This window comes from Medicago sativa, chromosome 6, assembly GCF_051527215.1.
Source record: "Medicago sativa cultivar Bolivia chromosome 6, Bolivia_mono, whole genome shotgun sequence".
Lineage (NCBI taxonomy): Eukaryota > Viridiplantae > Streptophyta > Magnoliopsida > Fabales > Fabaceae > Medicago > Medicago sativa.
In genome coordinates, this window is record NC_140754.1 from 86,719,968 (window position 1) to 86,734,070 (window position 14,103).

General features: G+C 35.0%; 4 protein-coding genes across 4 annotated transcripts; 2 read left to right on the forward strand and 2 right to left on the reverse strand.

Annotated features, from left to right (window-relative positions):
• The first annotated feature begins 1,283 nt into the window (after window positions 1–1,283).
• On the forward strand, window positions 1,284–4,510 carry LOC146917767 (uncharacterized). Its single transcript, XM_085721926.1, has 7 exons — window positions 1,284–1,670; window positions 1,763–1,837; window positions 2,016–2,074; window positions 2,190–2,325; window positions 2,614–2,710; window positions 2,824–2,890; window positions 4,487–4,510. Exons 1-7 carry the CDS (start codon window positions 1,415–1,417, stop codon window positions 4,508–4,510), a joined length of 714 nt encoding a protein of 237 aa, XP_085578052.1. The 5' UTR covers window positions 1,284–1,414.
• Window positions 4,511–5,494: 984 nt separating this feature from the next.
• Window positions 5,495–8,247, reverse strand: LOC146917768 (uncharacterized). The gene is made up of 3 exons (XM_085721927.1): window positions 6,934–8,247; window positions 6,119–6,853; window positions 5,495–6,031 (listed from the first exon to the last, which is right to left on the reverse strand). Exons 1-3 carry the CDS (start codon window positions 8,245–8,247, stop codon window positions 5,495–5,497), a joined length of 2,586 nt encoding a protein of 861 aa, XP_085578053.1.
• Window positions 8,248–8,897: 650 nt separating this feature from the next.
• LOC146917769 (disease resistance protein Roq1-like) lies at window positions 8,898–10,046 on the reverse strand. The gene has a single exon (XM_085721928.1). The coding sequence runs from the start codon at window positions 10,032–10,034 to the stop codon at window positions 8,898–8,900; it is 1,137 nt and encodes a 378-aa protein (XP_085578054.1). The 5' UTR covers window positions 10,035–10,046.
• A 3,076-nt stretch (window positions 10,047–13,122) lies between these two features.
• Window positions 13,123–13,731, forward strand: LOC146917770 (uncharacterized). The gene has a single exon (XM_085721929.1). The coding sequence runs from the start codon at window positions 13,123–13,125 to the stop codon at window positions 13,729–13,731; it is 609 nt and encodes a 202-aa protein (XP_085578055.1).
• Window positions 13,732–14,103: the final 372 nt, after the last annotated feature.

Consider the following 14,103-nt stretch of genomic DNA (forward strand, 5'->3'; position numbering starts at 1 on the left):
TTGATATTTTTACGTTATAAATACGAAGGTTTCCTTGCAATTTAGCGGTGATTAATTTTTGCAAAAATCTTGTGTGGCATAGGTGGATTTTCCCCTCTCAACATGATTTTCTTTACATGCAAAAGTCATTGATGAAATCTTTGACCATTTGTTTAAACGGACCCAAGTCCCTTGTCACACGATTCTTTTAATAATCCAAATTATGGATATTTGTTGTTTTTTAATCAAAATAATTGATCAACAATAATATTTTTTTATTTTTTAATATTTATTTTCTGGAATTGTTCATTTTTAGAACATTGCTGGTTAGCCTTTTATTTTTAATTTTAGTTTTATGTTTCTGAAGCTTCAAAAGACACGTTATTTCATGAATTGACACAAGAAAGAGATTAAGGAAACCAAAAGTTTTCCTTTGTGTTTCTCCAATTGTTGCTTATTTAGTTCTTTTGGATTTCTTTTTGGATACCCTTTACTCTCAATTATCCTTCTTTTGTTGAATTTTTATCTCTTTAAAACTTTTACTTTAAGCAACCATTTAAGTGTTATTAAAACCGTGTAAGCATAGTTTAATCTTTTGAAAACTTTTTAGTTTTTTTCTAGTTGGCACAATTTTTAAACATTGACACGGACATCACTTGTCATATCTCATGCTGTTCTTGTGATATTGTTTCTTTTTATCTCTATTTTTTATATTTTCTTTCTCAAACTCAAAAGCCCTACCTGTGAATTTTCTATGCAGAAAATACCATAACTTTTGACTTGACTAGTCAACAACCAAGGCTAAGGACAAGGTTTGTTAGTTAAATAATTAACGGTCCGTTTGGATCGTCTTATTTAAGATTATGTACTTACATAAATACTTGTTAGACGGTTTGACAACGCTTATGAAAACAACTTCCGACATATTCATAAGCTATTTCAGCTAATTTCATAAGCTCTTCAAGATAGTTTATGAAAATAACTTGTTCAAAAATATTTTGACTTTTTTTTATCTTTTGTAATAAAGAAGATTTTTTAGCTTATGAGAGAGTGGATGAATAAGAGACAATCATTAATGGTGATGATGACAAGAGCCTAAAAAATGGTACAGAAATAATGGTAATGAATAAAATATTTGTTTGTTTATATAAAGTAATGATGTGGAGAATGGAGAGTGCCATTATAAGTTAAATGTAATGCTTCTCGTGAGCAACCTAATACCACTTTTTGTTGGTTGGCAACTTGGCATTTAATTAGTCTTGTTAGTGATTTTTTAGTGTTAATCTCTTAGCTTCCTTGTAAGCGTTCTTTATTCTTTAATATCATAATACTTCAATAAAATGAATCAACATTTCTATGAGTGATAGAGATTCTTAGGGTGATTTATTGTAACTTGTTTGTATCAGCATTCAGCAGGTATAATAAACCTTCAAAGATGGGATGTATAGGATCAACTCCGAAGGATTCTGGTGGAAATCGAAGGAGGCCGGGGAGTATTGGAGAAGTTTCAGTATATGTTCCTGGTTTAAGAATTCCGAAACCTGTTGATTTTTCTCAATCATCGCTTGGTGATTATTTATCAAAGAATATAATTGAACGGTTATCTGCGCTTAGAACGCGTATAGTTGTAATGGCTAGCCAAGAAGGTCCTACAATTACAAGAACAAAAAGAAAAAGTGTTACTCAACATGGTTAGTTTTTTAGCAAAAGTAAAATTATTCTATGGTGTATAAGCTTTGTTATAATTTATTGATGCATCCGTGTCGTGTGATTTCATCTTCAGGTGGTTCAACGCTGGCTAATCTTCTTCAGGCTCTTGAAGATTACTTGCCGGTTCTTCTAGGATTAGTTAAAGACGGTAAATCTTGTGTTTGTTCGTTATACATGATGTATGCTCTCTGTATTTTATCAGCAGGAACTGAACTTAGCACCTCGATGTTTAAGCCATTTACACACCATGCGCACCAACCACGTGGTTGATGTATGCTCTCTGCAAGACAAAAAATTGATTATTATTACTTATCTCTATGGTGTAGGAAGTCATTTACAATACAAAGTACAGTTTGTTTGGATGAACCAAGAAGATGATAAAGAGGTAGCTTCTAAAATTCATACATGTTTCTGAGTTTAATTTGGATCTTACATTCTTACTTCCTATAATGAAGAACGCTGATCACTTTGTTCCGGTTACTTCTGTGCGTTCTTTAAAGGAAACAACCATGTCTAATGCTTGGTATGAGGTGTTGTCGGTTTTGCATTTGATGGCAATGCTATTACTTTCAAAGGCTAATCTGTTGCTTCTTCCAAGATCATCCAGTGACGGTCATCAGCAGAAAGTATCAGATGGTACGTACCGAGTAATACTACAAAAAGATTGGTAAATGCTTACAAATCGCGTATAAATGGTGACAACCATGTAATATCTTGAAATTATCAAATGATCTTGTTTCTTCTATGTGCTTCTGTGTTCGTGCATGCGTGCATGTACATTTAATGACTAGTAATTGCTAATTTGTCGCAATAGTCATATTAAACTGAAAAGTATAAGTTTATAGATTCTGTTTTTTTCTTCCATTTTGCCACAATCCGATTATATGAAAGTTAAGCTTTTGGTATCGACTAACACTCTAACAGAAAGCAGACGAACTTCTATTGATATCTTCTTAAAGGCTTCTGGATATCTGGATTGCGCGGTCAAACATGTTCTTCCACAGCTGCCTGCAGAACTCAGGTTTGTACATATCTATTGTCTGCAATGAATTGATTGTCACACTTTTTTTTATAGTTTAATCTAAATAACTTTCTTTATTCCTTTGATATTTATTACTCTGGCTTTGATTTTAGGAGAAACTTACCAGTTGATCTAGCGGAAGGAGTTCTCCGAGCACTCTCTCTACAAGCTTTAGGACAGGTATTGATGTTTCTTATGTATGGACTCATCATATGTCATTTGTCTTATTGTTCCTCAATGGCTAAAACTAATGTGTTTCCCTAACATGGAAAATTTATTTAGTTATCTTATCACAAAGTTATGTTGATTATGCAAACCGTTGATTATGCAAAATTAAGTTTAAACTAGATTGAGACATGTGCGTTCAAAATTAAGTGTTTAACTTCTAAAAAGCTAGATATCCAAAAATGTAATTGCAATTAAGGTGAGCAGAATTTGATGGAGAATACATGGTTCAAAATGCATTACCTTCAAATAGGTTCACATAATCATGAAAAATGGCTAGAAGAATAAAATGGCGACCATCCAACCTGTGATATTTTCAAATTTTCATGAGAGACAACATATGCATTTTGGCATCTTTGAGCTATTCTCTGTTGCTTTGTTTCCCATGGAAGTCACTACTAAGTTTCCAAGAGGATTTACCGCATTAGAAACCTACGGCCCTGCATTCTCTAAACATTGCATATATAGGACTTGTACGTTGCAACACATTATTTTTGGTATCAAATTTTGAGAATGAGTTAAGAATGTCTCTAAGAAATGAGATTTTTGTTTTTTTCATCCAACCTATGAGATTTTCAAATTTTAGAGTAATGATCTAATTTGATCCCTCACAATTTTCTCGCGGACCAATTTAGTCCTTGCCAAAGTTTAAATCCAATTTATTCGAAGGACATATTGGTCTTTAACTCATTACAACATAGAGACTAATTTTTCCCTGATATGAAAATGTCGTGAATTGCTTTTGTATTATTTTTTGTCGAGACTAAATTGAGCCATGAGAAAATTGTGAAGTATCAAATAAGATCTTCACTCTAAATTTTAATGAGACAACATACCCAATAAAAGAAACATAATAAGTACATACGAAGTGCTTGAGAAACATGTGTTGATAGTAGAGATAAAAATGCAGAATGATAGAAAATTGAAGTAGAAAGAAACCTTTGCTTGATTGAGGAAGATTGCAGATTGTCATGCTCCCATTATCAGGGCTGTCATTGAAATGAAAATGTTCCTACAAAAAGTTCATCATAACGCAATATGAAAATCAAACTAATCTCAGCTACAAAAACAATGTGAAAGACAACTCATTACTAGCATAGATACCAACTCTCTCAAATCCTACAGTTATGAGGAACAGAGTTGTCGGCTAATACATAAGCGGCTTCGAGAACGTCTTTACTACTGTCGTCATCGACATTGTTCGTATTGTGAGATATTCGTCATGCAGAGACTCTTCTTCATGGAACTCTAACTACGAACAGCATGAATTCACCAGAGATGGCGATGGAGGCGCAAGACATCATTGCATTGAGCATTGATTGTGGAAAATCGCACTCAGAGGAATAAGGATAAAAGAATCAGATGCAGATGACCTACAATAAAAATGGATGAGCCTATAGATGCAATGGATGGGAAATATGTTGTGTGTAAGGTGCACAACCAACATGGCTTTTGTACGATAGAATTGACATGCACTTAACTAGTCTAAGCACCCGTGCGATGCATGGATAAAGTTAGCGGTTATTGCAACTTGCTCCTTGAATTTGCCAGGTTCATTCAAAGGTAAATCAGTGAGTATCAATATTGAATTTTTCAAAATAGATAAATCGTCTCTCATATTGCTTATGTCTAGAGTGGAATGTTATTCATATTATGCATATTTGTCCTATGGCAGTTTAGGCTTGGAATCACTTTGTATATAAAAATGGAAGCATATTGTTTAACGATTAATATTAGTATCGTTAATAATTTTTGGTATATTACGTGGACCTAAAAGCATACTGAAGGTATTATTGACAAAACAATAGTCTATACTGCATTGTCCTCGTGAGTTAGCTCAGTTGGTATGGACAATGCATAATATATGCAAGGTCCGGGGTTCAAACCCCGGCCACCACAAAAGAAAAATAGTCTATACTGCATTGAATTTCAAAAAAGACTAGAAAATAGAAACAAATTTGTATTACAAAATTGACAAGTAAAAAAGAAAGAGGAATAAAAAAATTACACTACATATCATATGTAAAACATGCACTTTTCACACATGGCTGTATATGAGTGCAAAGATCCAACAAAACAATTGTCATTCAATGCATAGCATTACCAACAACCCTTCATTCATCTCCTTTGATCACCCTTGACTGAACTGAGTCCAAATTTAATGCATTCTTGACGCTGCAGATGGTACAATTTTTAATAAGAAACTCATAAAGAAAACAATAAATAACAAACTATTTAAGTAAATGCCAGAAGATTTTGGCTAACAACAATAGTAAGTTCTGCTGTTCCATTATGTTAAGTCAGACTTAAATTTTCATAAAACTAAAGAGACCCACCTTCTTGCAAATCCAGTCTGGCACAATCTTTTCCAAAATCTCAATCTGTTCTTCAGCTTATCCTTTTGGGAGGACATACTTAATTAGCTACATTATTTATTACTAAAAAACTATGTACTATGCTTAAAAAATAACCATGCACTACATATTATAGTAAATAGAATTAGAACATACTAATATCAGCATAATCTAAACAGTTGATCATTATTACAGGAAGAAAGCTTTATGACAAATTCGGTAAGATGAATGATATACTTACTTCAACTTCCTGAGTGAACACAATATTAGCATCATTCTCTGGGCCATTTTCTGGATCATTCTCTGGGTTAGTGAATCGAATATCATTCTCTGGGTTTTTATTCTCTTTCAATACATGGATTCCACTATACATGAATGGGAATCCAAAGTCAACCACGACATAATTCCACTTATTTTCTAAAAGTGCTTTGTCCATATTATCATTGAAGTTCTCCATTTTCATATGAAAAATATGCAAATGATACATATCCGGCAATATTAATGTCGTGGATATTGTCGAACCATGTGTATAGAAAAATGTATTGCCGTTGATGATCACGCTTGCAATACGAGGTCGAGAACCATGCCATGTCAATGGAGAAACAACACCGACAACTATGGCAGGAAATTTGTTACGAACCCAGAAATGAATTGACAATCCTGCCGGGCATTGGTGGTCGAACCACTCTGGAATCTTTGCCCGTGGCAAACGAAACCAAGTATTTCCAACCTCATGTAATTTCTGTTAGACAAAAATAATTAATGTAAGTTTAACTATATCAAGAAAAATATCAAATACATTACAAATAAAAACAAAATAAATCATAACCTGATTTAGTAATTTGCTTTTGCATGATGAAGTCAACAATATGCAGTTTAGAGCAGATAACATTCTTAAGCATGGAGGAATCCCTTTAACTTCTTCAAGTTCCTTACAATCATCCAAGACGAGTTTCCATAAAAAATGACATTTTTCGATAGATTTAGGAATAACCGTGCATTGACTGTTAGTTAGGTGTAATTCTTTCACATTACAAAACAACGTGAGATTTATTGACAGAAATTCATCTAAAAGTTCGCAGCTCATTTCTTTTCTATTCATAATGTTAGCATCATACTCTGGGTTGGTGAATCGAATATCCTTCATGTTACTTCTCTCTTTCAATACATGGATTCCACTTTTATGGAATTTGAATCCAAAGTCAACCTCTGCATGATTCCACTTATTTTCTAAAAGTGCTTTGTCCATATTATCATTGAAGTTTTCCATTTGCAAATGAAAAAGATGCAAATGAAAAAGATGCAAGTGAAACCTAGCTTCCTGTGAGTGAGCACCATTCTTCGAACCATGTGTATTGAAAAATATATTTCCATTGATGATCACTCTTACACACTGTCGAGAACGGCACCATGTCGATGTAGAAACAACACAGAGAGCTATGGCAGGAAACTTGTTACGAAACCAGAAAGAAATTGACAATCCTGCTGAGCATTGGTGGTCAAACCACTCTGGAATCTTTGCCCGTGGCAAACGAAACCAAGTGTTTCCAGCCTCATGTAATTCCTGTAATTACCGGATAAAATTTTAACTATATCAAAGAGAATATCAAATACATTAGAAATAGAAACAAAATAAATCATTACCTGATTTAGTAATTTGCTTTTGCGCGACAAAGTTAACGACACGCAGTTTAGTGCAGATAACATTCTTAAGCATGGAGGAATCCCTTTAATTTCCTGAAGTTTCTTGCAATCATCTAAGACGATTTTCCATAAAAAATGACATTTTTCGATGGATTTGGGAATAACAGTGAATTGAATGTTAGTTAGGTGTAATTCTTTCACATTAGCAAACAACAAGATATTTAATAACAGATATTTATCTGAAAGTTTGCAGTCCCTGACACAAATATACTTTACATGAGAAGATTGCAATGGGCAAACTTTTGTTCTATTCTTAATGTCAGATTCAACCATATCTGTTATGTTAACAACTTTAGTTGGTAAGCGAACATATTGACAATTACAAAATGCATGAGGCTGAGTATGAGTGAGACTTTGAAATGGAAAGGGCAATTCTTTTATGGGAGTTTCATCCAAGAGGAGTCCTGGTATATTTCTCATATCTCCCAATATTTCTGGAAAACTTTCAAGACTATAACAATGTGAAAGATTGAAATGTTCCAACGAAGTCAATCTGAGCCGCGGGATATTCCTAAGCCTGATGCAATATTCAAAATTCAAAAATTTAAGTTTATCCAACAACCCATTCACCACACTTGGAAAACTCTCGAGACTACAACAATATGAAAGGTCAAGTTTTTCTAAAGAATCCAACTTGAGAGGTGGGATACTCTTGAGATTGTGACAACTTTCAACAAGCAGGGTTTTAAGTTTTCCAAGAAACCCGTCCACGACAATTGGAAAATTCTCTAGACTATAACAACATGAAAGATCAAGTGTTTCTAGTGAATCCAACTTGAGAGGTGGAATACTCCATAGCTTGATGCAACGTCTAAAACTCATGGTTTTAAGCTTATCACCAAACCCATCTACCACATGTGAAAAACTCTCAAGACTAGTACAATCTGAAAGATCGAGTTCTTCAAGAGAAGGTAACATGAGAGATGGAATAATTCTGATTTTGGTGCAATTCGTAACCCTTAAGATTTTAAGTTTTCCAACAAATCCATTCACAATGAGAGGAAAACTTTCTAGAAAATAACAACCTGAGATTTCGAGTTCTTCCAGTGAAGCCAAATTGAGAGGTGGAACACTTCGGATTTTGGTACAACTTATAAGTCTAAAGATTTTAAGTTTACCCAGAAAACCAATCGATTTATCAATTGTGACCAACTTCCAACAATGTTGAATTGAAAATTCTTCTAAATTTCGGAGACCAGATATATCAGGTATTTGTGTTAAACAATCACTATAATCAAGATTTAAAACTCTCATATTCCGGAACTTCTGGAAAAAATGGAAATAGAACAATATTCAAATAAATAAGAAATATATGAATAATATTGAATCGGATGTATTAATATAAGAAAAGAGATATGAATAGGTTACACTTGCCTTTGTGAGAAAGCCCTCCCACTCAAATAGATTTGATAAATTGTCGTAGAAACGACGAGAATGGCGACATTCAAACACTCTTATACTATTTGGAAGATGTTTGGGATGTTTAGAAAAACCAACATCATTACTAAAAATTAGTGTTCTGAGGTTTGTCATCTTCTTGAAAGCTTCTCCATCCCATTCCACTCTAATCCAACAGTCGAAATGTATGATTTCAATTTTACTTGTTCCCTATAAACAAAAAAGGAAAAATCAACCGAATATATATGACGGAACTTTATACCGTGTTTTTAAAGATTTTTGAATATTACAAGAGTTTAATTAATATACATTGTTAGTGTACACAGATATTCAATTGTGTGTTATGACAAATCGTGTATTTTTAACTCATTAAACAATGTAGTAACACATCATTAGTATTTGTAAAAAAAGTTTACATTGACGGTTGCAGATAAAAGTAAAAAATTGTGATATTGTGACAATTAATAACATTGATAATGCAGAATGCCAACTGGGAAACTTGAGCATTAACAGTAGTAATCAAAGTTATGAAAGGCCAAACTATCCATATCGTTATAACTAACCTTATTTTCTTCTAAAACTTCTTTTATATCTTTAGAGGACCACAACCTACTGCGTTGTCCAGGATCTCCCGGTGATTCTTGTCTAACAATTTCTTTCCCCATATCCTCTACCAAATCATGTAATGTCACATTACCGGGCTCACTTATTTTTATGAGAGATTTTTCCACCAACACATTAATGTGATTTTTCACGATATCACCATGATGAGCATGAAGTATTTGTTCGACCCTTGTCAATTTATATCCTTTGAAGCAACAAGCAATGTCAAGAAAAACAGACTTCTCTTCATCCTGCAAAGCATCAAAGCTTAGTCTCAGTGTCGTTTGGATCTTTTCATGAGGAACCCTTTCATAACGAGATAGTGCATCTTTACATTCCTCTATTGTTTTGTTATAAAAGAAAGAACCTATTACTTCTAAAGCCAATGGAAGGCCAGAAGCATAAGTTACACCACAGTTCAAAACGTTTTCATAGCCAGAGCTAACTTTCTCGGAGTTAAAAGCTTTTTGTCTAAGCAATTCAAAAGCATCTTTCTTGCTCAACTCCTTCACCTCATATGTACTTTCAACCCCATGAGATGTTAGCAATTTTTTGTTCCTAGTCGTGATAATGACTCTACTTCCAAGACCAAACCAATCAGGGCTTCCAGCAATAGCATGTAATTGCTCCTCCTTGTCAACATCATCTAGAAGCAAAAGAACTTTCTTTTTTCGGAACCTCTGTTGTATTATTGTAATTCCTTTTTTAACACTTGTTAACTCAATTTTATTCTCTCCAACTATTTCAGAAAGAAGGATCTTTTGGAGATATGACAGACCATGTTTTTCTGAGTTTGCTCTGACGTTTTCAAGAAAACATAAACCTTCAAACCTGTCTGCAATTGAATTATAAACTGCTAGACCAAGAGTTGTTTTCCCTATTCCACCAATCCCATGAATACCTACCATGTGGACTTTATCATCAGACCCAACATTCAAAAGTGATGTTACATTTTGCATTGGGTACTTGAGTCCAACTAGATAATCAGGGACAGATAAGGTAACAGGTATAATCTCCCTTGAGACTTGTTCAACTATCATCTCAATAAAAACATGTTCATATTCATCCCTGGCCAATAAGAGAAGTGATGTTTTCGTAAGACAATAGAAGTGACGGAATATAATTATGTGTAGGACAACTATACATTTTGAACACCGTACATGTCGTCAATCTGAAGTATCGTGCTACACAAAGTGATAAATATATATAGTGGTTGTTTGATTTAACGGTGACAAAAAAATGATTTTGAGCAAATTGATTTTTTTTTTAAAAATTAATTCTGCCTAAAATTGAGTTTAAGGTAAATTGAAATGTGTTGTGAATTCGGACACTCCAAATCTCACCTCAAATAAATTTAGATCCTTGGAGCAAGTATTAGTAACCAATAACCAATATAGCCACAAACAACAACAACAATCTAGATCTAATCTAGACACCAATTGTATAGCAACACCACAATCGAACCGAAGAATAAACATGATAAAGAGAGTTGAGAAAAGAGAACAACACATCAAAAAATGTTTACCCAGTTTGGTCCAACAATGACCTACCATGGGAGAGAGATTGATCTCTCTGATCCACTATCAATGAGTTCTTTACAAAGACATACAAAAGAGTTACAAGAAATTAGCTTCAACAAGCTCTCCAAGAACAAACCTAATTTCTACCCATTTTCCAATATCTTCACATGAACAAGACAATGATTTTCACTCATCCAAGCTGTTTTACAAATATTTTCTAACTCTAAAATTCAACCCCCCAAAGAGAACCAACCCTTACCTTTTGATTTCCTAAGAATCTTCTTTTTTTGTTTGTCAAGACTCACCCAAGGACTCTCCACTCATGTGTTTCACAACCCCATGAATCTCTCTCCAAAAGGCACCAACTCTTTCCCAAGAGCTCCCTCTTTTGGTTCTCCAAAATTCACATCTTGAAGCTTTGAACCTCACTCAAAGACCCTCAACCTTTAGTATCTAAGTACTGATAAGTGCTCAAAAGTGATATATTTCATGTGTTAGTTTAGGCATTTTAGTGACTTATTTTGCAAGATTATCCATGGAAAGCTCCAATATTACGCAAATATGTCATTTATGCTTTTGGGCCTTATTCTACCCTTTTTGTGCAGGAAAATACAAACAAGGAGCAAGAATTGTCAAAGTTCACAAGAAGTCGCTATTAGGGTGTTTTTCGCTGATAGCGAAATTTCTCCAGAGAGTTACGCCATCAGCGTATCTGGGGCGAGATCAGGAGCAAACTTGAAGCATTTCGCTATTAGTGAATATTTCGCTAATAGCGAAATTACTCCAGACATTTACGCTATTAGCTTATCTGGAGCGAAGTCAGAAGATGGTTTGAAGAAAGTTGCTATTAGCGACATCTACAATATTAGCGTAAAAGCTCCAGGGAACTACGCTATTAGCGAAAGTAAGGCGAAAACTCATGGAGATCAGGGCACAAGGACCAACGTGGCGCAACCCCATTGGTCGCCAGCTAAACCGACACGCTTCGCTAATAGCGAATATTTTGCTATTAGCGAAATTTGGCAAACTTAGCCCTTTAAATAGGATTTTCACTTCTCTCTAGTCATTAACTACTGTTTTATTAAGATTTTATGCATTTCTAGAGAGAGGTTAAAGCTATTTCTTAAGAGAGAAACACAAAGCAAGTGGTTTAGGAGTAGATTCAAGTCAAGATTTGTTGAGACCTCATGGATCTTGTCAATGAATCTTCATCTCTTTTTCATCATTTGCATAGCTATCATAGACATATGTAGCTGCATCTTCTCTTATAGTATTGAGGTAATCAAATAAGCTATTATGTAATTTCTTGATCTTTTAATATATGGTTCTAGCTATTTGATTCAATATTGTTGTTATTCTTGCTTTAAACGTTTATTGAGATTCAAGATGATTTGGACACGAACACTTGAATCTAGACACAGAATAACAATCTATCTTAAGTTAATACTCTAGACATGGATGTTAATATTTGATAATCACTTGTAATCTAGGACTTATTGCTTTTGGACATTTAATCGGTTGGGAAATCGTCGATTAGATTATCCAAATGACTTTGTGATCGTTTAAACGTTTGGGAAATCGATGTTTAAACGATCCCTTAGAACTAACGATATCATTTGGACACGAATGGTATTGTCGAGTGATTGTGATAATATTGGTTAAAAAGCTAGAATCCGTTAATCGATCGAGAGATTGCTGCTGTTACGCTTGGTTGATATCTCATACCGCAAGCAAAATAGCCCTATCTCCTCTCGTTTTTACTTTTATGTCGAATGCGATAAATAGTTGTACACAAACAAACAACTTATACTCAAACCCTTAATGTGAAATACTGTGAAAACGCTTATGATTTACGCAACTCCCTGTGGAGACGATTTAATGATACTTACTTTATTTGATGCAAAAATGCTACATCAAAATGGCGCCGTTGCCGGGGAGTAGCGGAATAAATTATAAGTATCGAAACAATTTTGTCATGTTAAGCAATTTTGCACGAAATTCTTTCTTGTATATACACATACACATATATCATTCATTATCCTTTTTGTGCTAACCACCTGGTATAGTCTCTTTGAACTTTGTTTATGCGAGGTACCGTTTCCAAAGACAAATTGCAGTTTGATCCAGAAATAGAGAAAACCGCTCGTAGAAACAACGCTAAAACAAGGGCAGCCAAGAGATTAGCTAGGTTGGCTCAAGAGGGAATTTCCGGCTTTATTCCTTCTCCCTCTGGTTCGGTTCATACATTATCTCCTAGTGGGTCTCCACATTCTTCTGCACCATCATCTCCGAAAAGTGAATCATCAAAAGCCATGGAACTTGAAAACGAGAATCCACTACCAAGTTGGGTTAGTCCAAGGAGGCTTGCTCGTCTTGGAAACCAAAGTACTAAGCAACTTGAAATGAAATTGGGGATAATCCAATTGGTGACTCAACACCCCTTTGCCGGTCTTGATTATGAAGATCCATATAAACATCTCACAAATTTCTATGGTATAGTCGGTACACTTGGGGTGAAAGAAGATGAGGAAGAGACTTTGTTTGTAAGATTGTTTCCTCATTCATTGGGAAAGCTAAAGAGTGGTACTTGGATCAACCAACTGCTTTGATGAAAGATTGGAATGGTTTGGAGAAAGCTTTTCAAGAAAGGTTCTTTCCGGAGGATAGGCATCTAGAAGCTAAGACGGCAGTCACAACATTTTTTCAAGGTTCTAGTGAGTCACTTTGTGAAGCATGGGAACACTACAAGTCTTTGTTGAGGAATTGTCTGAAGCATGGTTTTGATAATCAAATGCAAATTTATCTCTTTCGCCAAGGTCTTCAAGGTGAATCCAAAACTATGTTAGATGCATGCTCAGGTGGATCTTTAATGTTAAAAACTCCAGCGGAGGCCGTGAAGATCATCAATCAAATGGCACTCAACTACCGCAAGTCTTCTCACAACCGGAATCCTAACCAAAGGAAAGCCGGTATTCTTGAATTGGATGCTAGTGATGCGGTGTTGGCACAAAACAAGCTCCTCACTCAACAACTGGAGGCAATGCAAAAAGAAATGAAATCTATGCCCAAGCAAATCCTAGACTCAATTCAAAAGGAAGGCGGCGTGTCACAGGTAAACGATTATGAGTTGTGTTCGGGTGACCATCCCACCGGTTATTGTCCATCACCATTTGAAGAAGAGGTCAATTTTGTGGGAAACCAACAAAGGCCAAACTAACACCAAGGGCAACAAGCCGGAAGTTCAAGTCAAGGCCAATATCTGGGTAATTCCAACCAAGGGAGATATCCGGGTAATTCCAACTTTCCAAGAGGGAACCAATATAGCCAACCATGGAGAGCACCACCAAACTACCAATATCCACCACGCCCAAACTACTACCAACAACCACACAACCAATACCAACAACCATATAACAACCAATACCAATATCCACCACAAAATAACCCACAACAACAAAATCGCCCTCAAAGCACCGATGAAACCTTGAACCAATTCATGCAAATGTCTATGGCCAACCAAAAGAACACCGATGTGTCTATCAAAGGCCTTGAGACACAAGTCGGTCAATTGGCTCAACAAATGGCTCAA